The sequence below is a fragment of the Nesoenas mayeri genome (genome assembly GCF_963082525.1).
Source record: "Nesoenas mayeri genome assembly, chromosome: W".
Lineage (NCBI taxonomy): Eukaryota > Metazoa > Chordata > Aves > Columbiformes > Columbidae > Nesoenas > Nesoenas mayeri.
The window spans coordinates 13,251,957-13,276,085 of record NC_137553.1 but is presented as its reverse complement, the minus strand read 5'-3'; the positions used below and the strand labels follow the sequence as shown (position 1 = coordinate 13,276,085).

Sequence of the window (24,129 nt, the reverse complement as noted above, 5' to 3'; positions counted from 1 at the left end):
TAGCCATGGTGCCTGCCATTGGGGTTTGAGTAACTGCATTGTTTGGCATGAAGGTGGGAGTAGCCACAGTGCCTCTTTGTCTGTTTTCTCTCTCTTCCCCCTGGGGGTGCTGCACGGTGTTGAGCAGTGTTTGGTAGATACTGGCCAGGGCCCAGCGCAATGCGGTAAGCGGTGCTTCTTTGGAAGAGCCACAGCATTTTCCTTTTAAATATTCTATCACTTCATCAGGGTCTTGTAGTTGTTCAGGAGTGAAACTCCAAACCACTGGAGGTGAGAAATTCTCTAGATACCCGCCCATATTCTCCCACATGCAGTGCCACCCATGACCATCCAGCCTTGGGGCAAATCTCTGGGTGATATTCTTAAGAAATCTTTTTGTAACCCTGTACATGACCTGAGACACATTCAGGAGACATAGCAATAAGAGCATGCTAGCTTGAATATCCCCAGGGTATTCAAAGTTCTCAAAAGCTGTTATACCTAAGATGAAAGAGAAAAGGGAGGTGAAAAAGCAGGGGAAAGTTCCCCCGTCCATCTTCCCCATAGGGTGGGTGCAATTACTAAACAATTCCAATAAATGGTGCCCAAGGTATGGAAATATAAACAATGCCACATAAAAATGCCAACATAAATGTGTAAGAAGAAAGTACATGCATTATATTGTGGAGTCTCCTACTCCGGAGACATTCAAAACCCGCCTGGATGCCTTCCTGTGTAACCTCATCTAGGTGTTCCTGCTCCGGTAGGGGAATTGGACTGGATGATCTTTCGAGGTCCCTTCCAATCCCTAACATTCTGTGATTCTGTGATTGCTTAATTAATATAAAGTAGCATCTTGCATTCCAGAGCCTTCTAGAAACCATGCAGTTCTCCATAGACATCTAATATGCTGGGTTGGATGTAACTGCAGAAGGATGGTCTAGACAAGTGGTCTCTGCAGTGGCTGTGGAACTGGCTGACTGGCCATAACCAGAGGGTGGTGGTAAATGGCTCCTTTTCAAACTGGCAACCTGTCATGAGTGGGGTTCCCTAGGGATCGATATTGGGCCCAACACTGTTTAACATCTTCATAAGTGATCTGAATGATGGGATCAAGTGTACCCTGATGAAGTTTGCCAATGACACCAAACCGAGTGGGGAAGCAGACGCTTTGGAAGGGAGAGCCACCCTGCAGGAAGACCTGGATAAGCTGGAAGAGTGAGCTAACAAGAACCTTGTGAAGTTCAAAAAGGACAAGTGTAAGGTCTTGCACCTGGGAAAACATAACCCAAGAGTGCAGCATAGGTGGGGATCTACCTGGCTGGGGAGCAGCTCTGTGAAAAGGGACCTGGGGGTCCTGGTAGACAGAAAGCTCAATATGAGTGAACAGTGTGCTGCTGTGACAAAGAAGGCCAACAGGATGCTGGGCTGCATTAGCAAGGGCACCACCAGCAGAGGCAAAGAAGTCATTATCCCACTCTACCCAGTGCTTGTCAGGCCACACCTGGAATACTGTGTTCAGTTTTGGTCCCTGCTATAAAAACACAATGTGGACAGGCTGGAGAGGGTCCAGAGAAGGGCCACAAAGATGATCATAGGACTGGGAAGCTGCCATATGAGGAAAGGCTGAGAGAACCGTGTTTGTTCAGCCTTGAGAAAAGAAGGCTTAGGGGAGACCTCATCACCATGTTCCAGTATTTAAAGGGTGACTACAACGAAGGTGGAGACTCCCTTTATACAAGGAGTTCCATGGACAAGACGAGGGGTAATGAATACAAGTTACTCCTGGGGAGATTCTGATTGGACACAAGAGAGAAAATGTTCACAATGAGAACAATCAGCCATTGGAATAACCTCCCCCAGGAAGTGGTGCATTCCCCAACATTGTACACTTTTAAGATTCAGCTGGACAGGGTGCTGGGCCATCTTGTCTAGATAGTGCTTTTGCCAAGAAAGATTGGACCGGATGATCCTTGTGGTCCCTTCCAACCTGATATTCTATGATTCTATGAGTCTATGAGAGACTGAAAGTATAATGTCTCAAACATTGTGGCAAAAACAGTTCTGCAACAGTGAGCTGCAGGAGATAGGACAGCACAGTAAGGTGAGTTGTGATTTGTATGAAAACGACAAGATGCAGGCAAAAGGCCAGCTGCCACAGGGGCATGCCAAAGGGCACGCATTTCCATGTTCTGATAGGCCTGGCATGGCACTAAGGGAGAAGGCTCCAGACCACTCAAGACCCTTAGAGACCCTTCAAGACTGCCCGAGACCCTTTGGGACCCTTCCACCTTTTGCAATCACACGCCAGTGATGCCTGGGCAGAAGATCAAGGATTACACAAGCAGGCAATTGAGAGGTGGGAATTTGACTATAAAAGGTGCACGTGTACCAGCACTGGCAGTGCGTCCACCACTTGAGGACTACTCCGCCCATCATTCTCATTGTGGGAACCAAGCCAAGCACCGGAGGACTTACTACAATACACATGGCTGGATCTAAGACTACAAACCCCATCATGCATGTTGTGGGAGCCAAAGGGTGGTGATATCTCTGTCTCTCTTTTCCTCTTTTCTCTCTCTCCCTTTATTCTTTTGCTTTCCTTTTAGTAAGTAATAAGTAACGTAAGGTATGGAACGTGTCATAAATCTTTCTGCCACTAAATTACCAATTGAGCCGAGCTGCAAAATAAAAGTCTTTGTTTACGGACCTTAGATATCGTGTTTACTCTATTCCAACCAAGGGGACTGGCAAATCTGAGTCACCTCTCCCCCTATCTTGGTGGGACATGACAGCATCTGCAAAAGGAAGCAGATGCCACAACAGGTGATGTTATAATCTTGACAGTAGTGCTGCGAAGTTTCCCTAGCACACACTGCAATTATTAATTTATGCTAATGTGGTCATATTTTCACAGCTGTTGTTAATTTAGATAGCTAAAATAAGCTATTACAAATATACTTAATTTATGTACAGTCACATCTTCACAGTATCACAGTATGTTTGGGATTGGAAGGGACCTCAGAAGATCATCTAGTCCAATCCCCCTGCTGGAGCAGGAACGCCTAGGTGAGGTGGCACAGGAACATGTCCAGGTGGGTCTTGAATGTCTCCAGAGAAGGAGACTCCACAACCTCCCTGGGCAGCCTGTTCCAGTGCTCTGTCACCCTTACTGAGAAGAAGTTTTTTCTCAAATTTAAGTGGAACCTCTTGTGTTCCAGCTTGATCCCATTACCCCTTGTCCTATCATTGTTTGCCACCGAGAAGAGCCTGGCTCCATCCTCATGGCACTCACCCTTTATATATTTATAAACATTAATAAGGTCACCCCTCAGTCTCCTCTTCTCCAAACTAAAGAGACCCAGCTCCCTCAGCCTTTCCTCATAAGGGAGGTGCTCCACTCCCTTAATCATCTTGGTTGCCCTACGCTGGACCCTCTCCAGCAGTTCCCTGTCCTTGTTGAACTGAGGGGCCCAGAACTGGACACAGTATTCCAGATGTGGTCTCACCAGGGCAGAGTAGAGGGGAAGGAGGACCTCTCTTGATCTACTAACCACCCCCCTTCTAATACACCCCAGGATGCCATTGGCCTTCCTGGCCACAAGGGCACAGTGCTGGCTCATGGTCATCCTGTTGTCCACCAGGACCCCCAGGTCCCTTTCCCCTACACTGCTCTCTAATATGTAATTTCCCAACCTATACTGGAACCTGGGGTTGTTCCTGCCCAGATGCAGGACTCTACACTTTTCCTTGTTAAATTTCATTAGGTTATTCCCCGCCCAACTCTCCAGCCTGTCCAGGTCTCGCTGGATGGCAGCACAGCCTTCTGGCGTGTCAGCCACTCCTCCCAGCTTAGTGTCATCAGCAAACTTGCTGATAGTACACTCTATTCCCCCGTCTACTCTATACTCTTACTCTATAGACAATTTTGCAGAATATATCCTTTTTAATGAAGCAATTATAGAATCATGGATTCATTTAGGCTGAAAAAGATTTTTAAGACCATCAAGTCCAACCATTACCCTAACGCTGCCAAGTCCACTACTAAACCATGACCCTAAATGCCACTTCTACATCTTTTAAATACCTCCAGAGATGGTGACTCAACCACTTCCCTGGGCAGCCTGTTCCAATGCTTGACAACCCTTTCTGTGAAGAAATGTTTCCTAATATCCAATCTAAACTTCCCCTGGCACAACTTGAGGCTGTTTCCTCTTGTCCTAGCACTTGTTACTAGGGAGAAGAGACTGACACCCTCCTTGCTACAATCTCCTTTCAGGTAGTTGTAGAGAGCTATAAGGTCTCTCCTCAGTCGCCTTTTCTCCAGGCTAAACAGCTCCAGTTCCCTCAGCTGCTCCTCATAAGTCTTGTTCTTTAGATCCCTCACCAGCTCCATTGCCCTTCTTTGGACGCACTCCAGTGTCAAATATCTTTCAATATCTTTATTGTAGTGAAGGGTCCAAAACTGAACACAATATTCCAGGTGTGGCCTCACCGGTGCCAAATACAAAGGGACAAACGCTTCCCTAGTCCTGCTGGCCACACTATTTCTGATACAAACCAGGATGCTGTTGGCATTCTTGGCCACCTGGGCACGCTGCTGGCTCATATTCAGCTGGCTGTTGACCAACACCCCCAAGTCCTTTTCCACCAGGCAGCTTTCCAGCTACTCTTCCCCGAGCCTGTAGCGTTGCATGGGGCTGTTGTGACCCAACTGCAGGACCTGGCACTTACCCTTGTTGAACCTTACACAACTGACCTTGACCCATACATCCAGCCAGTCCAGATCCCTCTGAATAGCCTTTTTACCCTCAAGCAGATCAACACTCTCACCCAATTTTGTGTCATCTACAAACTTACTGAGGGTGCACTTGAATCCCTCATCCAGATCATCTATAAAGATATAAACAGAACTGGCCCCGATACTGAGCCCACTTGTGACCAGCCACCAGCTGGATTTAACTCCATTCACCACCACTCTTTGGGCCTGGCCATCCAGACAGTTTTTTACCCAGCGAAGAGTATGCCTGTCCAAGTCATGAGCAGCCAGTTTCTGCAGGAGAATGATGCGGGAAATGGTGTCAAAGGCTGCCAAGGTTTAAGGCAAGGTGGCAATAAACTGTGGCAGATGCTCCCTGTTACCCCCTTTACCTCCCGCCACCCCTTTCCTTTAGATTGGAAAGATGATAGGAAAGATAAGGAGGAAGGAAGAGAGACTTAGACTTTGAGTTTGAAGGTTTTAAAGAGTTTCACTAATGCTACTAATAAATAGAGAATATATACAAAATATACAAAACCAATCTCGAATGCTCGATGTGGAGCTGGTGTCACTCCAGCAGAGGCGGAGCTGGATGGGGAAAAAAAAAGCAAATTATACCTCAGGAAAGAGTTGATTAGAAGAGGTCAGCAATGCAAGAGCAGAGTAAAGGGAGGACATAATGTGACAAAGTGGGATAGGGTAAATTGACAAATGCAGGCGAACAGTTAACTGAAAATTAAGTTTTGTACACTGTTTCTTTTTCTCATTATGTGTAAGGTACATATGTTTTTTTCCCAGTCTCTTGAATATACTCAGAAAGGGTGAGGGAAAAACTGGAAGTTTCTAATTTAGGCTTAGGTGCCTGAAGATTGTCTCCTACTTTCCAGTTTCAAGCAGGCTTTTTTGAAAGAGGGGAAAAAAGGCTGGTTGTTTTGTACCCATATCCTCTCTTTGAGGCTACTTCAGATGTCCAGAACAGGATGAGCATGGTGTCTTCTTTCACCTTTTGCTGAACTGTTTCAAATAAAAGCATCTAAAGAAAAGGCACTGACCCTGGATTGTACAGGAAGAGGGCAAGAAATAAAGCGCTTTGCTTATCCTCTTATGTAAGAGGAACTCTGGAGAGCAGAGGATCAAAATTGCTGTTCCTGAGATGATATTTATGTAACAGCATTAGGTAGCAGGTAATGATTACAGTATTCTGAGTTTTTGGTTGAAGAAATATTTGACTTTTTATGTTCCTTGCATTCTAACACTAGAGACACAATACCAGAATCTCAATAATTAGTAGTGCCAGTTCAAGTGATTAATCTTGTAGAGGTCAGTGGAGCTATTTTGTGTTAATAGGTATTACTCATTGTGAGAAAAGTTAGACAAATTATGGACCCTAGCTGGACAGCATCAGATAATATTTAAAGCTCTTAAGCTTAGTAGGAATTGCTTGTATACTACACCACAGATAATGCAGGGAAAATCAAAGAAGCCCATAGGCAAAGGAGGAAAAGAAAATGTGACAAGGATGTTATTATTTTGATGAATTTACATTTTAAATTCCTTTATTATAGGTTCTACTTCTTTTAATAAAAGGATGAAAGGAAACAATCTTGCTGTCATGAAAGTATGTTGTGTTTTGGTGGGGGTGTGTGTTTTCTCTTTCCCCTAATGGAACAACTCTTTTAAAAGTCAAATTTTGGTATAGTCTGAAATGCTCTCACTTGTAGCTTGATTAGCAATGATTATTTCTAGAAAATGTACATGTTGTCTTAAACTGTATTTCCTTTCCTTTTCAACCTCAAGAAAGATTAAACCACTTCTGGCATGCTGCTAATAGAAGTTGTCGGGGTGAGAGATTGTTTGTCTTTCAAGTTTTCTCAAGTTTATTATTATTGGTTTTGCCCTATAGTAGCTGTTACAGTATTCGTTTTAGTGGATCAAGAAAATGTCATCTGAGCTGCTAGAAATGTGTATGAAACTTCTATATCTTGTATGTCTTTTCCTACAAGCTTCAAAAATAAACAATTAGATTTTTTTAAAACTATGGCAAGCAAGTTCTGTAAAATTACAGTGATACTGGTAGATGTAGCAGTGTAATGAGTTCTGTGGTGGTTTGTGTGGGTTTTTTTTGGTTTCGTGGATTTTTTTGTCGTGTTTGTTTGGTTTTTAGCATTTTAAGCACTTGTAAAAGCAACTGTGGTGTCATGATGAAATGTGTGTCCATGTACTAAAATTGAAAACAACAAAAAACCCTTTTCATTTGAAATGTATTTAGTTAGTTTCCTAAGTTGGTAGGATGTTTTTTAAAAGCTGAATCTGTTCTTTCTACAAACTGCACTAACACCACTAAGGGGGTGCTCTGTTGGGGGAAAGTTGGAGAGAGTGTTAATAGCAATGTCAAAATAAGTTATTCTTGTGGAGCATCATTCACCAGCAGGCAAATATATTGTTTAAGGACCAAAACTGTGTTTTCAAGTTGCTTGGCTTCAGCTGTGATAGTTCATACTGCTGCTTTGTACCATTTTTTAAATTGTGTGAAAATTGCTGAAATTCAGAGTAAATGTAGGAGCATTTAAAGTGAAATTTTGAAGTTGTTTCTTCCTTGATTCCCCATCTGTTTGCAAGGAGATGACAGATGTAAGTTTGTTTTGTTTGTTTGTTTGTTTGTTTGTTTGTTTTTAGCATATGCATGTGTGTAACTATGTATTCCATCCTTCCTCCTAGGGTTAGCATCTGAATTACTAGGGTTTAATCTGAATTATGTGGTAGAGGGTCATAGGTGATCCCACGTTATACGTGACATTAGCCTTCTTCCAGTCTTCTGGAATGTCCCCTAATCTCCATTATTTCTCAAAGATTAGGGAGAGCGACCTTGCAATGACGTCAGCCAGCTCTATTAACACGCTCGGGTGGATACTGTAATGGCCCATTGATTTGTAGGGGTCAAGCTCCTGTAATAGTTTACATACCAACTCTTCCTTCACTAACGGTGGGTCTGCATTAGCATCAACCTGGATTTCTGTTCCCAAGGCCTGGGGTCCAACAGTGCTGGTAAAGACAGAGGTAAAGAAAGTGTTGAGAACCTCTGCCTTTTCAGTGTTGTTGGTGACTATTTCACCTCTGCTGTTTAACAGTGGGCCAATTCTTTCTGTTTCTGCTTGTTTACGCACCTGAAGAACCCTTTCTTTTGGTTTTTGACATCTCTGGCCAATTTCAATTTGAGCTGAGCTTTTGCTTTTCTAACTGTATCTCTGCATGCCCTGGCAATGCCCTTGTAGTTCTCAATAGGTATTCATCTGCTTTTCCACCTCTGGTACTCCTCTTAGTTTTGAGCAGACTCAGAAGCTTGCAGTTAAGCCAAGGGGGTCTCTTGGTCCACCTACTTCGCTGTCCTGGTTTTGTCTGGGATAGAGTTAGTTTTCTTCCTAGTAGCTGCTATAGTGCTGTGTTTTGGATTCAGAATGAGAATAATGTTGGTAATACACTGATGTTTTAGTTGTTGCTAAGCAGTTAAGGACTTTTCAGCTTCTCACGCTGTGCCAGGTGCACAAGAAGCTGGGAGAGGGCACAGCCAGGACAGATGACCCAAACTGGCCAAAGGGATATTTGATACCATATGACGACATGCTCAGTATATATTGTGGAGGAAGCTGGCTGGGGGAACTGTTACTCAGGAACTGATTGGATATCAGCTAATGGGTGGTGAGCAATTGCATTGTGCATCACTTCTTTTATGTATTCTTTTATTATTGTTGTTATTATTATTATTTCCCTTTCTGTCCTATTAAACTGTCTTTATCTTAACCCACAAGGTTTATCTTTTTTCCAATTGTCTCCCCCATCCCACTGTGGTGGTGGGAGAGTATGTGAATGGCTGCGTGTGGTGTTTAGCTGCTTGCCAGGTTAAACCACGACATTCTGTTACTTTTAAAGGAGATGAACTGTTTTTGTGCTTCCAGGAGAGCGTTCTTGAAAAACTCCCAGCACTCACTAGCTCCTTTATTCTCCACAGAAGCTTCCCACAGAATCCCTCCCAACTGAGCTCTGAGCAAGCTGAAGTTTGTTCTTCTGAAATCTAAAACCTTTGTCTTAGTACTAACTTTCAGTGTGCTCAGCAGGATCCCAAACTCCACAACATTGTGATTGCTGCAGTCAAGGCTATCACTAACCAAGATATTACAAAGCAGGTTTTCTTGGTTTGTGAGTAGCAAGTCCAGCAGTGCCTCATTCCTGGTTGGCACATCTAACATTTGTATGAGGAAGCAGTCCTCTATGTATTCCAGGAACTTGATGGATGACATGTGAGCTGCTGTACTGTTCTTCCAACAAATGTCTGGGTAGTTGAAGTCCCCCATAAGTTCCGCTGACCCAAAGCTTGCTTAAGTAACCCAAATATTGCTTCATCGTCTTGGTTTGGAGGTCGGTAGCAGATACCTACTGTAAGATCCTCATTGGAGATGACCCCTCTGATCCTGACTCTGAGGCATTCAGTAGGGCTTCCACAATCGCCGTAGTTGACTTCTATACATACAGGTTCATCTTAACATAGAGTGTGACTCCTTCTCCTTGTCTTCTTTCCTGCCTGTGTTTACGAAACAGACTATAGCTGTCCATCACGATCCTCTAGTCATGTGAGTTGTCCCACCATGTTTCAGTTATTCCTATGATATCATAACTTTCTGACTGGACATGAAGCTCCAGTTCCTCCTGTTTGTTCCCTAGGCTGTGTGTATTGGTATACATACACTTGAGGTGGTTGGTCTTCTGGTTCTCATCTTGAGAAGCAGCTAAGGAAGATTTGTCACTGCTCTATTTGGCCTGGCTTATTCCCCAGTTGGTTGCAATGGTGTGAGCATTGCCACTTTGGACCCCACCCCCCGAGTCCTTCAGTTTAAAGCGTGCCTCACCAAGTTGGCCAGCCTGCTTCCAAAGATTCATTTGCCTCTTCTATACAGGTGGAACCCATCCCTCCCTAACAGGCTATAGTCATGGAAGAATGTCCCATTGTCATAAAAGCCAAAACCCTCACTACAGCACCAGCCATGAAGCCAGAGGTTGATTTGCATTATATGTCTATTTCTGGCTGCCCCCTTTTCTCTAACTGGTAAAATGGAAGAAAAGATAACTTGGGGACCAATACTTTTTGCTTGCACCCTCAGGGCTTTTTCCTTGATTCTGCCCAGATTCCAGCTTTCAGTGTCATTTGTGCTCACATGAAAGAGTAGCAATGGATAGTAGTCTATGCTCTTGACAAGTTGCGGCACCCTCTCAGCAACATCTCGGATCTTAGCTCCTGGAAGGCAGCACAACTCACATAATTCCCTGTCAAGCTGGTAGATGGGTGCCTCAGTGCCCCTTAACAGAGTTACCCACTACAAGCACCTGTCATTTCTTTTGATGGTATCCACAGTGTGCTGCTGGTACAGTTTCTCCTTGCAGACCTTGCTTGTGGGTGTCTACAGTTGTTAAAGCTTCATATCTGGTTTTGGTTATAATGCTGGAAGGTGGGGACTGAAGCAGAGTCCTGCTTTTGTGGGTCACCAGGGTCCAAGGTGCCTCATTCTTCGTGGTGTCTGCCACAGGAGCATGGTTCTGAAACCACTTATCTCTGTCACAGCCCCTCTAATACTGACTGCACAGCCTTTTAACTGTTTTCCTGCAACTTCGGCCACCTGACACAATAGATCATCAACCTGTGCACATCTTTTGCAGGTACTTATCTTTTCTTCAGGAGAAGGGTCTGGGCACTCATTGCAACCTACCATCTGTGCTGAAGTCTCCTTCCTTAGTAGTTCTGCCTGGGTGGAAGCATCAGACATCTCAGGGGCTTTCTCTGCAGGAACACTGTTTTTAACTCTGTGGCGAGTGCCCTCCATCCTGGCAGAGACCTAGAGCACTTCCCTGGGCTTACAAGCAGGGTGCACAGCCCTTCTCACACACCCTTCTGTGTGAACTGCTGAACAAACTGCGATGCCCTCTTGATCCCTGTTTGCACGCCCTGTTCACAGTTTTCCATTTTAGTTTTGTATATGTGTGTATATAAATATATTTTTCTTCTAGGTTTAAGAAAAAAAAATCTCTGAGAGAGCAGAGGCAGTGAGTTTGATAGAGGGAGTGACTAACCTGAGTTACTTGTTCTTAAGCCTTTTCAGACTCCTATGTTAGTGTAAAATTGAATTTGAAAGATCCTAGTATTAAGTTCCTATTTTAAAAAAAGTCAGTTGAATGTCATAGTTTGAAATACTGACATATCAGTTTTACACTTCGTGAAAGAAGGAATTTTTTTAAAAAGTTTTTTTTTGTAAGATTTGGCTGAAGTACAGGAAAAACAAGGACACAGTCTGCACCTGGAAATATGTGACAGCTAGTGATTTGCTTTGGCATAAACTTGTTCTCTTCTGGTTCTTAGACTACAGTGACCTCAGTGGTAGAAGTAAAAATATCCATGTTCTCCCTGCTCTGATGTTTGGAAAAGTTGGTTGTGGTTTTTTTTTGGTTGGTTGTTTTCTGTTGTTGTTGTTTTGTTGGTTGGGTGGTTGTTTTGTGTGTGTGTGTTTTGTTTTGTCATGAAATAAATGTTTAACTTTAAATATTATTCTATTTAAATATGTTAAATCTAGTGTGAAATGAATGTACAGTTGCAATAATCCAGTGGCTCAAGAATGTGCTAAGATCACTTATTATATGACTTGGCACAAGTCATATAATCAGTGACACATTCAGAGTTTCTGTGGGGAATTTTACTGCTGTTATTCTAACAGTATTAAGATAGTCTGCATGGATTTTTACTGTGTTTGACAACACACTTCTGGTTTTCCAGTTACTTTTATAAACAACTTAATAAAGTGTTTGGTCATATTTTGTATATAGTTGGTCCAAATCACAACATAAAGTGTAGTTTGCAAGTACTTCCTTAAAGATACTTTCTTACCCTGTTGTTTTTATGAAAAAGAGTAAAACTAGGGAAGCAAAACTGAGTTTATATTTGCTTTGAAGAAATGCATGCTCAAAAAAAAAATTGGGGAACACATACACTGTTGATCTAAAAAGACTTAAAACAATCGTGTGTGTGTATACACAAAAATATGTGGGGCTTGATAGAGCTAAGTAAGGATTTGGGTGGGTGAGAAATGCCCTTGTTTGACTCCTTTATATAAATGATTAACGCTCTCTGTGTGAGCTGACATAGGCAGGTCGCAGGAAAAGCCACAAACCATGGATGAAATGCAAAGAGTAAATTTATTTTCATTACCTCGCTATAACCAGGGGATCCCCGAAAAAGCACCTAAGCACCTGGGCAGAGGTACACAAGTGGGAATGCAGGCACTGCAAAGCTCAGTCCTTGCTAGATCATCGAGCCTGCTGGGATTCATGCAGGCGCAGTTTACCACGCTGCTTTGATCTTTGCCTGAAGCAGAGCAGGAATTTCAAGGATGTTCGATAAGGTGCATCTAAGTCTTTCACAGGCCTATGTTATCTAAACAGAGAGGTTCTATATCATCAAGCACACAAGGCTAAAGAACAATTAGTGTGATATATGTGTTATTCTACACCCCAGCTGCAGTTGCTTGAGCCTATTTACAATTATTGTCCTCGCCAATCTTCCATTGTATTCCCACACTCTAGCTTTGTGCTTCACTCTCGCTTCTTGCTCTCACTTCTCACTTGCTCCCACTTCTTGAACTTCTCTCTCACACACGCTTCTCTCTCTCATGCTCTTCTCTCTCTTCTTGCCTCTCTCATGCTTCTTTGCTCTCCCTCCTGCTTCTCTCTCTCTCCTCCTCCCTCCCCCCCCCCCGTCTCTCGCTACTCTCTTGCTTCTCCCTCTCTCTCGCTTCTTCTCTCTCTCTCTTAATTTAGTGAAAAGTATCTGATTAAACTGAATTTTCATTTCTAATTTATTTAATTCAGTGCATTCATTTGTATGATATCCATGTGTCTGGACTAACCTAACAACTGATTTATAGTTAAAGCTAGAGTCTTTTTAATGTGACTTTAAAAAAAATCCTATTTAGTTATCCATTGTGTAATATCCTGTTAACTTCTAATTGCAGCCAATCAGATGATGATTCTGGGTCGGCATCAGCTTCTGGATCTGGTTCAAGCTCTGGAAGCAGTAGTGATGGAAGTAGCAGTCAATCAGGTAGCAGTGACTCTGAGTCTGGTTCAGAGTCAGGCAGTCAATTGGAATCAGAGTCTGACACATCTAGAGAGAAGAAACAAGTTCAAGCTAAACCACCACCAAAAGTTGATGGATCTGAGGTAAAACAAAACATATAAATTAACCCTTTGTGGGGAAAAAACACTTTGTGCAGAGTAGTTACAAGAGCAGTTTTAATTTAAACAAACCAACCCCCCCTAATTTTTACTTAGAATTTTAACTTGATTGGGTGAATGCACATGCTTAGCTCTCATAACAAACATTGGGCTCTTAAATTCTCATATCTGTAAATACCTACAATTAGATAATTACCAGAGTTTTATCACACAGAAGCACCTATTAACTTATTGCATATTTTTGAAGAAAAAGCCACACATAATGTTATTTCTAAAATAAGTTGTCTCTCTAATGCTTAGTTTCTTCATATCAATAAATGACTGTGCAACAATTTCAGTCTTAGATATGGCTTGTCTTCTGTATGGGGAAAAAGTCTACCAAATTTAGAAAAAAAAAAATAAGCGATGTTTAGAAATCTCTTAAATGCAATGGATGAAAGTTACCTAAACTCTCCTTTGTTTCACTGTGTAATAAGGCCTTATTTTGGATGATATATGATATATATGAAAGGTAATAAAATATTTCCTACTGTAAGATTCAAAGGCTATTAAGGATTTTTTTTGTGTATGTGTGGTGGCTTGGTGTTTGTTTTTGTTGCTGGTTTTTTTTTTGTTTGTTTGGTTTTTTTTATATATTTTTTGTTGCTGTTTTGATAATGTCTTTTACAGTATCCTTCTGGACAAAATGTCCAGCACACAGCTAGACAAGTCCATAATATGTTGGGTGAACAATTGGTTGATGGTTCGGGCTCAAAGAGTCACAGGAAATGGAGTTACATCAGGATGGCAGCCAGTTAACACTGGGGTTCCTCAGGGCTCAATATTAGGCCCAGTTGTTTTCAATGTTTTTATAAATGATCTGGGCACAGGAACTGAATGTACATTAAGTAAGTTTTCCAATGATACTAAATTAGGAGGAGTTGTGGACTCCTTTAAGGGTAGAGAGGCCTTACAGAGAGATCTGGATAAACTAGAGAGCTGGGCAATCAACAACCATATGAAACTTAACAAGAGCACCTGGGATGGGTTTATACGTATAAAATAAGAGATGAGAGGCTGGAGAGCAGCCCTGCAGAAAGAGATCTGGGGGTTTGGGTTGATGGCAAGTTGAATATGAGTCAGCAGTGCACCTGGGCAGTCAAAAGGGCCAGTCATGTCCTGGGGTGCATCAAGCACAGCATAGCTAGCTGTCTGAGAGAGGTGATTGTCCCACTCTACACTGCACTGGTGCGGCCCCTCCTTGAGTATAGCGTGCAGTGTTGGGCACCTCAATATAAGAAGGACATGAAACTACTAGTGTGTCCAGAGGAGGGCAACCAAGATGGTGAAAGGTCTCAAAGGCAAGACTTGAGGAATGGCTGAGGTCACTTGGTTTGTTCAGCTTGGAGAAGGCTGAGGGGTGACCTCATCACAGTCTACAACTTTCTCAAGAGGGGCAGCAGAGGGAGAGGTGCTGATCTTTCTCTGGTGAACAGTGTGATAGGACATGAGGAAAGCTGCATCAGGGGAAGTTCAGATTGGACAATAGGAAAAAGTTCTTCACTGAGGAGGAGGTAGGTCACTGGAACAGGCTCCCCAGGGAAGTGGTCACAGCACCAAGCCTGTCAGAGTTCAAGGAGTGTCTGGACGATGCTCTTAGTCATATGATTTAATTTTAGGTAGTCCTGCGCGGAGCAAGGAGTTGGACTCAATGATCCTTATGGGTCCCTTCCAACTCAAGATATTCTATCATTCTATATACTTTGGTATTTCCATATGAAGCAAAAATATATCAGCTAAGTGGCTTGAAAGGACTTAAATAGATCAGTTTACAAATTTACTTAAAAAAAAAGTTATCTTAATAATACAGAGGCCTGCACAACTCTTGTTATACTTACTGTAAAATTTTTGCCAGCAATTCTCATATAACATTCCTTTCTGCAGAAGTGTCGCTACTTTAAAATGCTATCCAATATTATAAATACATGTGGTATTTTATAGTGAGTTTTTTAAATTATTAATAGAATTAATAGTGATGCTGCTCATCTTAAAAAAGTAAGTATGTGGTAAACTTTAATGTTTCAGTAGGTTTAAATGACTCTTGTATTTGAATTCCAATTCAGTTTTGGAAGTCCAGTCCAAGTATACTTGCTGTGCAGAAATCAGCAGTGCTCAAGAAGCAACAACAGCAGAATGCAGCCTCATCAGACAGTGGTTCAGAAGAGGTGAATAACATATAAGTTAGTAAATAAAATGTAAACATGCATGTTATGTTACTCCATATGTTAGAATAAAATTATGTAGAACCAAGTTCTAAGTGTGTGTGTGTTTAAAAAGTTTGGGTTTAGTCTACAAAAAGTAATGTTCAAACAACTTTTTATAAGGAAACAGAGGGGATAAAATATTTAGTTGCATATTTTCAGGTGAGTTGTGCCAAAATGATAGCAGTTTAGATTGATATTTTTAGCTAGATATTCTGTGATGTATGGACAAAATTTTCAAGTCACGTAGTATTAACTTTCATTGTATTTCTGCCTTCTGAGTTCCATAAAGACAGTTAAAAATACTAAAAGACTGTTCTACTATTGTTTCTATTTAGAGGTAGCTGCTGCAGATTTCAAAAATGCTATATGGAGAAGAAAGCTAGATTTTTTTCAACTTTTGTAACAGTTATAAAAGAATTCTTGTATTTTAAGAACCATACTTCAGTTTTAGAGATTTTAAAAACCTAAACCATAGGCTAAACCAAAGATGATTTTGTGAAGCAGGAATATCTTTTAAGGACACTAGTGACTGTGAATTAGAATTTATTTAAAAGTAGACTTTCATATTTCCTTCATATTTCCTTCAAAAAAAAAAAAAGCATTGTGATCACAAGTCTTTAATCATTACTCTGGATGTCTTTTTTTAGTCAGATTTAGCTGCTCGTTGTTAGAACTAAACAAAGGAGTTAATCATATATATTAATACTTAAAATATTAGTTTAGAGCTGTTGCTAAGTACTCTTTTTCTGAAGACTCTTTTACAGGATAAAAATTATCTAAATTTAATCTCTGAGATTGGTTTTAGGAAAATAATTTTAAGAGGGTTCATCGATTTATTTATTATTTTTTGTTTAGGACTGAAGAGAGGAGAAACATACATGCTATTCTCAAAATTTTCTTAGTGGTGTTTAAATGTGAAAGGATATGAAAGGTGAGAGAGCTCTCAAAGGGCAGGAGATTTTATTAGGCTTTTGATAGAAACTTCATCTTGATTTATTAAAATGCAGTAGTCTAAAATATGACTACATGTAGGCACAATGATTATATTTTAAGATAGGTTTTTTGTAGTGTTTTCGAGAGTTCTGCAGATGTTATATTCATAGATGGAGAAATACAAAATCAATAGCAATCTTGATCTTATTCAGTATCAGTGGGTACACTGAGGGGGATGAAGAGGATAAGACATGAAGAATAATACTTCAGTTTGAAAGTGGGAGCTGAGTTATCTTTTTAATACTACAAATACTTCTTTTTTTTGTGGTAATGAGTCTTATATTTTCTTATCTTCATCTGCAGGATTCATTGAGCAGTGAAGATTCTGCAGATGATTCTTCCAATGAAACCAAGAAAAAAACACATAGAGAGTAAGATGTTTTTTCACAAATAGCATAATTTTTTGTTATGGGGACATAATGCTTATAATTACCCAGGCTTCACTTCTCTGCAGTTGAAACACATGATCTTGTGCTTCTCAGTTTTGATTAAAGTTTTGGAATATTTTAAAATAAATACTCTTAAAGGAACATATATATCACTATTCATTTCTGAGCAAAAGAGATTGTATTACTACAGTGTTATTGTAAAATATTCATCATCACTTTTCAGTTTTGAAGTAATCTTAAACGCGGCATATTTTTGAGCTGAAGGTCATCCCTGAAAATTATTGAAGAAATAGGAAACTACTTAAGTAGGTTGTGTCAGATAAAATTTAAGTTGGAATCCTGTAGTTCATGCCAAATTTTTAAACACTTTAGAGGCAAAACCAAAAAAAATTATTACATGCTTGACAATAATAAATTGTCTTGGCTAGTCAATAAAGCTAAGCTGAAATAGAGCTGATTTTAAGCTGTACATCAAAAAGTTTGTGAAAAAGGCTATACATTCTTACCTTCTCATTGGTAGTGACCGGGGGGGGGGGTGTTTTTGTTTGTATTTGAGGTTTTGTGGTATTTGAGTTTGTGGTTTTGGTGTGTGTGTGGGGGGGTGGTTGTTGGTTTTGTGTGTGTGTGTGCGTTTTCTTTGTTGTTTTTGTTTGTGTGGTTTGTTGTTGTTTTAACAAAGAGTGTATAGAAATTGGATCATTCTCTCATTCCTCTTCTCTAGTTAATTGAATCATCTCAATATTCGGGGTTGCCAATATAATATCTTCAAGAAATGGGGAGGGGGGCAAAAAAGCTTGCTATGCAAAGTATTACTTCTCTAGTGGTGAATTGTTATTTACAGTCTTCTGTTACTTAAGCATGTGATTATACCTAATAACATACTCTGTCACAGGAAAGATATTTAAGTTTAGAAACTAATAACCAAATAACCTCATATATCCAATGCTTCAGTTTTGAACAAGTATGTTTGCAGTTGTTATCTGACATGCAGATCAGATTTCTCTATATATAACTTAGTAGAGGATCCAAGCCCTAGAATATTGTGGTTTATATATTGTCTGTATCTCCAAATAAATGCAGGTTGTGGGTTTGCATAGGGTGGGGAAGTTGGTTGGTTTGGGGTAGGGTTTTTTGTTTTTATTTTGGGAGGGTTGTTGTTTGGGTGTTTTTTAATTTGCTGCTTGCAGAAAAACAATCTTTTCAGGAGACAGATGATTCTGTAACATTTCCAAGACACACAGATGTATTGATCACAATGAAAACGTAACTTCTAGGACTAATGCATATTTCAGTGAAAGAAGTGTCAAAGCACTGATTCTTAGGCTTCCTGACCTGAAATTTAATGAAAAGGTGTTTGAGTAATATTCCGCCTTTGAAGGCCATTAGTATTGTTTAAGTATCTTGGTCAAAGACCCCTAAACCTGATAATAGGTGGAAGTATAAAGATTTAGTAATCTTTCAAAAATGCATGACAGACAAGCTGTTAAGATTCTATTTCTCTGTACAAACAGTGTCTGAGGTAAGATACTGCTGATCAGTGCGTACATCTTTCCTGTTGCAAAGTCAAAGATCTTAGCTAAGCAGGAGCACAGAGATACTGCCATTGGGAGTCACAAGTGGCTTACTCTTACTATCTTGCACGGGTGTGAAGCACTGATTTGGAAGCTCAGTGGGGGCTTTTGGGAAGCAATGGCTCTCAGATTGCCATGGTTCAAGTCTTTTGTGTGTTTCTCAAATCTGATTCTTCATTATTTTTAGTTCCTGTGTTGAAGTTGCTAGTTATTCACATGAGGCACAAGTAACATAGCTATTAGAGAATTTTAGATTCTGCAAAATGTAATGCTATGGGGTTTTATGACTTGAGCATAGGTAAGTTCCAGTAAATATATATCTTTCCAGCTAAAGTCTTGTTAAGATCTTCAGGTTTATTGATGTCAAATTAATTCAGTTATTGAAGCTGTAACTTATGCAGAAATCCAGAATTTTGGTTAATTCAACTTATTTCAACTCTCTTTGAAGCCATTGGGTATTACCTGTTATCCATTCATGATAAGTTTCTGTCCTTCCAGCTGAAATGACTATTATAACATTTTTATTTCTGTGAAGAATGTTGAAATTAAAGCATCAAACCTGTGGTGGATACCTGATTTAAAAACAAACAAACACAAAAAACTAATGTCAATTACTGTTTTGTCTCTCAACATATACAGTGAAGACTGGCAAATGTCTGGGTCAGGGTCAGTATCAGGAACTGGTTCTGATTCTGAATCAGAGGAAGATAGAGAGAAAAGCAGTTGTGAAGACAGTGAATCTGACTATGAGCCAAAAAAGAAAGTCAAAAGCCAGAAACCTCCAAGCAGGTATGAAGTCTTGCATTTTAGATACTCTGGTACTATTTCTAATTTGTAATCAAGTCTTATACTACTACACAGGCAAATTAAAATATTAATATTTATTGCAGAACTTGAAGACTTTTTTTAAGCTACAAACGATGATGTCATACCAGTGGTTTGTGTTGAATACCTCTTACACTCAAACCGAAAGTGATGTAACTGAGCAGTCATGTAATATATATATTCAGAAACAAACACGGCTTATAATTGTCTGTGTTGAAAACCCACTGTTGTGTTGTATCTTATTGTCTTCAAGAACTGAGGCAAAAAGCAGCAAAAAGATTGCAGGACAGAAAAAGAGGCAGCTTGATTCATCGGATGATGATGACTATGACTATGACAAGAGAGGATCTCGTCGCCAGGCAACAGTCAATGTTAGTTACAAAGAAGCTGAAGAAACCAAGACAGATTCTGATGACTTGTTGGAAGTTTGTGGAGAAGATGTCCCACAGCCTGAAGAAGATGAATTTGAAACTATAGAGAAGTTTATGGATAGTCGAATTGGCCGAAAAGGAGGTATTTTTTAATCAATGTTCTTAAGATGCTGCAGTGCATTGTGGTGCAATGTAAACAGCAGTTGTTCTCAGATATTTGTAAAGAATAAGTTTAAAAATACCAGGAAGTAATCTTATTTTGGTTTTCATACTCATAAGGATGTTTCTTTTGTAAGCCCTATAAAGTAAAACATAGAAGAACTTAAATAACTAATTAATGCAAAAAGAAAAAATGAAGTGGATGTTGTGGTTTAACCCCACCTGGCAACTAAGCACCACACAGCTGCTCGCTCATTCCCCCCATGGCAGGATAGGGGGAGAGAATCAGAAGAGTAAAAGAGAAAACTCATGGACTGATATAAAGACAGTTTAATAAGTAAAGCAAAAGCTGTGCACACAAGGAATTCATCCACTACTTCCCATCGGCAGGCAGGTGTTTAGCCATCTCCAGGAAAGCAGGGCTCCACGTATAATGGTTACTTGGGAAGACAAACACCATAACTCCAAACACCCCCCCCCCCCCCCTTCCTTCTTCTTTCCCCAGCTTTATATGCTGAGCATGATGTCATATGATATGGAATATACCTTTGGTCATTTGGGATCAGCTGTCCCAGGTACATCCCCTCCCAACTTCATGTGTACTCCCAGCCTACTCCCTGGTGGGGTAGTATTGCAGAATGGAATGTTAATATGTGTTATGTGTTGCAACCACCACAGGTGGTGTGAGAGGCTGAAAAAGCCTTGATGCTGTGTAAGCATTGCTCAGCAGTAACTAAAACATCCCTGTATTTTCAACATTGTTTTCAGCACAAATCCAAAACGTAGTCCCATGCTATCTGAAGAAAATTAATTCTATCCCAGCCAAAACCAGCACAGTGGAATATAACTTCATATCGCATAAATGCATACCATACTGTTACATCACTATTTGTACAGTTTATTGATACCTGATAGCTATAAATTGTATACGAGGAGTGGAGAAAAAGTGGACTGGATAGGACAGCTACTCACATTTCAGATCTGCTTTTTTCCATTAGTTATACCTAATCTCTATAGAGTTTCTGACCTATCTCAGAGCTTGCACTCTCCTCTCAACTTTCTTTTTCCATGCTGTCCTAAATTCCAGTGTATTCTTACTCTAGCCCCTTACTCCAATGCACAGTGTGACTGCTGTGTTAAAAGCCTTTTGGACTAGGCTTCTTGTATTCGGTATGCCCAGATGTTTTTACTGCTTGTGCTGTTCTTTGCTATTGCCACACTCTGTTGCTATATCTGTCCCCTGCATCTGGTTGGGTCCACTTCCTTATTTGGCTCTCCGCACAGACATGAGCCTGTTTCCTGTTGCTAGTGTGCTTCAGCTGTAATACTGACTGTATTTAATTAAAACTTACCTCACATAATTCCAAAGATGGGGGAGAGAAGTATTAAAATGAGTTTAGGAAGAAATAGTTCAAGAGCAACCCATTCCAATGAGCAGGAAGTCAGGCAAAAATGCCAGTAGGCCTGCATGGATAAACGGGGAGCTTCTGGAAAAACTCAAAACCAAAAAGGAAGTATACGGAATGTGGAAGCAGGGACCGGTAACCTGGGAGGAATACAAAGACACTCTCCAAGCATGCAGAGACACAGTTAGGAAAGCCAAACCCCACCTGGAACTGAATCTAGCGAGGATTATCAAAGGCAACAGGAAGGGCCTCTATAAGTATATAGGTGACAAAAAGAAGACTAGGGACAATATGGGCATGCTACTGAAGAGGGTGGGGTCCTGATAACACAGGACATGGAAAAAGCTGAGGTACTGAATGCCTTCTTCACCTCAGCCTTTACTAAAAAGACCAGCCTTCAGGAATCCCTGGGCCCAGAGACTGGGGGAAAGTCTGGAGCAAGGAAGATATACCCTTGGTGGAAAAGGATCAGATCAGGGAATACTTAGGCATACTAGACATGTGGCCTGATGGGATGCACCCACAAGTGCTGAGGGAGCTGCCAGATGTCATTGTGAGGCTACTCTATAATTTTTGATTGATCATGGCAACTGGGAGAAGTGCCTGAGGACTGGAGGAAAGCCAATGTCCTAGAATGGTTTGAGTCGGAAGGGACCTTTTGAAGGTCATCTAGTCCAATCCCCTCTGCAATGAGTGGGGACATCTTCAATTAGGTCAGGTTGCTTAGAGCTCCATCCAACCTGACCTTGAATGTTTCCAGGGATGGGGTATCTACCACCTCTCTGGGCATTCTGTTCCAGTGTTTCACCACCCTCATTGTAAAAATTTTCTTCCTTATATCAATTCTGAATCTGCCTTCTTTCAGTTTAAAACCATTACCCCCTGTCCTATCACATCAGGCCCTGATAAAAAATCTGTCCCTGTCTTTCTGATAAGCCTCCTTTAAGTATTGAAAGACTGCAATAAGGTCTCCTAGGAACCTTCTCCAGGCTGAACAACCCCAACTCTCTCATCCTTTTCTCAAAGGAGAGGTTTTCCATCCCTCTGATCATTTTTGTGGCCCTCCTCTGGACCCATTCCAACAGGTCCATATCTTTCTTGCACTGAGGACTCCAGAGCTAGGTGCAGTACTCCAGGTGGGACCTCACCAGAGCAGAGGGGCAGAATCATCTCCCTCGACCTGCTGGCCATACTTCTTTTGATGCAGCCCAGGATACAGTTGGCCTTCTGGGCTGCAAGTGCACATTTGCTGGCTCATGTCCAGCTTTCCATCCACCAGTACCTTCAAGTCCTTCTCATCAGGGCTGCTCTCAATCCCTTCGTTCCCCAGCCTGTATTGATAGTGGGAGTTGCCCCGAACCAGGTGCAGGACCTTGCACTTGGCCTTATTGAACCTCATGAGGTTCACATGGGCCCACTTCTCAAGCTTGTCCAGGTCCCTCTGGATGGCATCCCATCCTTCAGTCATATCAACCGCACCACTCAGCTTGGTGCCATCTTCAAATTTGCTGAGAGTGCACTCAATCCCAGTGTCTATGTAACTAATGAGGATATTAAACAGGACTGGTCCCAGTATAGACCCTTGAGGGGAGACTGGTCATCACTGATCTCCATCTGGACATTGCACCATTGACCATTACCCTCCGGATGCAACCATCCAGCCAATTCCTTATCCACTGAACATCCCTTCCATCAAATCCATATATGTCTAATTTAGAGAGCAGGATGTTGTGGGGGCCTGTGTCAAAGGCCTTAGAAAAGTCCAGATAGATGACACTTGTAGCTCTTCCTTTGTCCACTGATGTGGATGCCTTCCACAGAAGGCAGCTAGGTTGCTCAGGCAAGACTTGCCCTTGGTGAAGCCATGCTGGCTGTCTTGAATCACCTCCCTGTCCTCCATGTGCCTTAGCATAGCTTCTAAGAGGATCTGTTCCATGATCTTCCTAGGCACAGAAGTGAAGCTGACAGGTCGGTAGTTTCAGGGGCTCCTGCTTTCTACCCTTTTTAAAAATGGGTGTAATGTTTCCATTTTTCCAGTCACTGGGGACTTTACCTGACTGCCATGACTTCTCAAATATCATGGAGAGTGGCTTGGCAACTACATCAGACAATTCCCTCAGGACTCTGGGATGCACCTTGTTAGATCCCATAGATTTATCTATGTTCAGGTTCCTCAGGTGGTCTAGATCCAGATCTTCTCTTACAGTGGGAGGGACTTTGCTCCCCCAGTTCCTGCCTTGAGGTCCATCCACTTGAGAGGTGTGGGAAGAGAGATTTCCAGTGAAGACTGAGACAAAAGGTTGTTGAGTACCTCAGCCTTCTCCTCAGCTGTTGTTACCAGTTTGCATGTCATTCCTATCTGCAAGAAGGAGGACCCAGGGAACTACAGGCCGATCAGCCTCACCTCGATCCCTGAGAAGGTGATGAAGCAGCTAATCCTGGAAACCATTTCCAGGCACATGAAAGACAAGAAGGTCATCAGGAACAGTCAGCATGGCTTCACCAAGGGGAAGTCACTCTTAACCAACCCAATAACCTTCCGCGATGAAGGTAGATGAGGAGAGAGCAGTGAATATTGTCTAACTGGACTTAAGGAAGGCCTTTGACACTCTCCCATAAGATTCTCATGGACAAGCTGTTGATGTATGGACTGGATGAGCTGGCAGTGAGGGAGGTGGTTTGAAAATGCTGAATGGCCCGGCCCAGAGGGTGGCAATCAGTGGTACAAAGTCTAGTTGGAGGCCAGTAACTAGCAGTGTAACCCAGTGGTTGATACTGGGTCTGATCCTGTTCAACATCTTTATTAATGATCTGGATGATAGGGCAGAGTGTATCATCAGTATGTTTGCAGATGACACCAAATTAGGAGTAGAGGCTGGTATGCCAGAGGGTGGTGCTGCCATCCAGAGGGACCTTGACAGGCTGGGGAAATGGGCTGACAGGAACCTCATGCAGTTCATCAAGTCCTGCACCTGGGGAGAACAGTCCCATGTAGTACATGCTGGGGGGCTGCCCAGCTGGGAAACAGCTTTGCAGAAGGGGCCCTGGGGCTCCTGTGGGACACTGGTGAGGCCATACTTGGAGTGTTCTGTCCAGTATTGTGCTCCCCAGTACAGGAGACTGATGGCACTACTGGAGAGAGCCCAATGAAGGGCCATGAAGA

The 24,129-nt window shown here is 41.6% G+C and overlaps 1 protein-coding gene across 4 annotated transcripts in view; it reads left to right on the top strand.

Annotated features, from left to right (window-relative positions):
• LOC308051387 (chromodomain-helicase-DNA-binding protein 1-like) overlaps positions 1 to 24,129 on the top strand; it is a gene marked incomplete at both ends in the record, with an annotated part of 76,108 nt that overhangs the window by 13,389 nt on the left and 38,590 nt on the right. For 3 of the 4 annotated variants that reach the window (XM_080361816.1, XM_080361814.1, XM_080361813.1), the window contains 5 exons: positions 12,787 to 12,994; positions 15,112 to 15,213; positions 16,549 to 16,616; positions 18,845 to 18,994; positions 19,284 to 19,543. In XM_080361816.1, coding sequence (XP_080217942.1) covers positions 12,787 to 12,994; positions 15,112 to 15,213; positions 16,549 to 16,616; positions 18,845 to 18,994; positions 19,284 to 19,543 — 788 coding nt within the window. The remainder of the gene's footprint in view (positions 1 to 12,786; positions 12,995 to 15,111; positions 15,214 to 16,548; positions 16,617 to 18,844; positions 18,995 to 19,283; positions 19,544 to 24,129) is intronic. The other variant, XM_080361815.1, reaches the window with a different exon arrangement.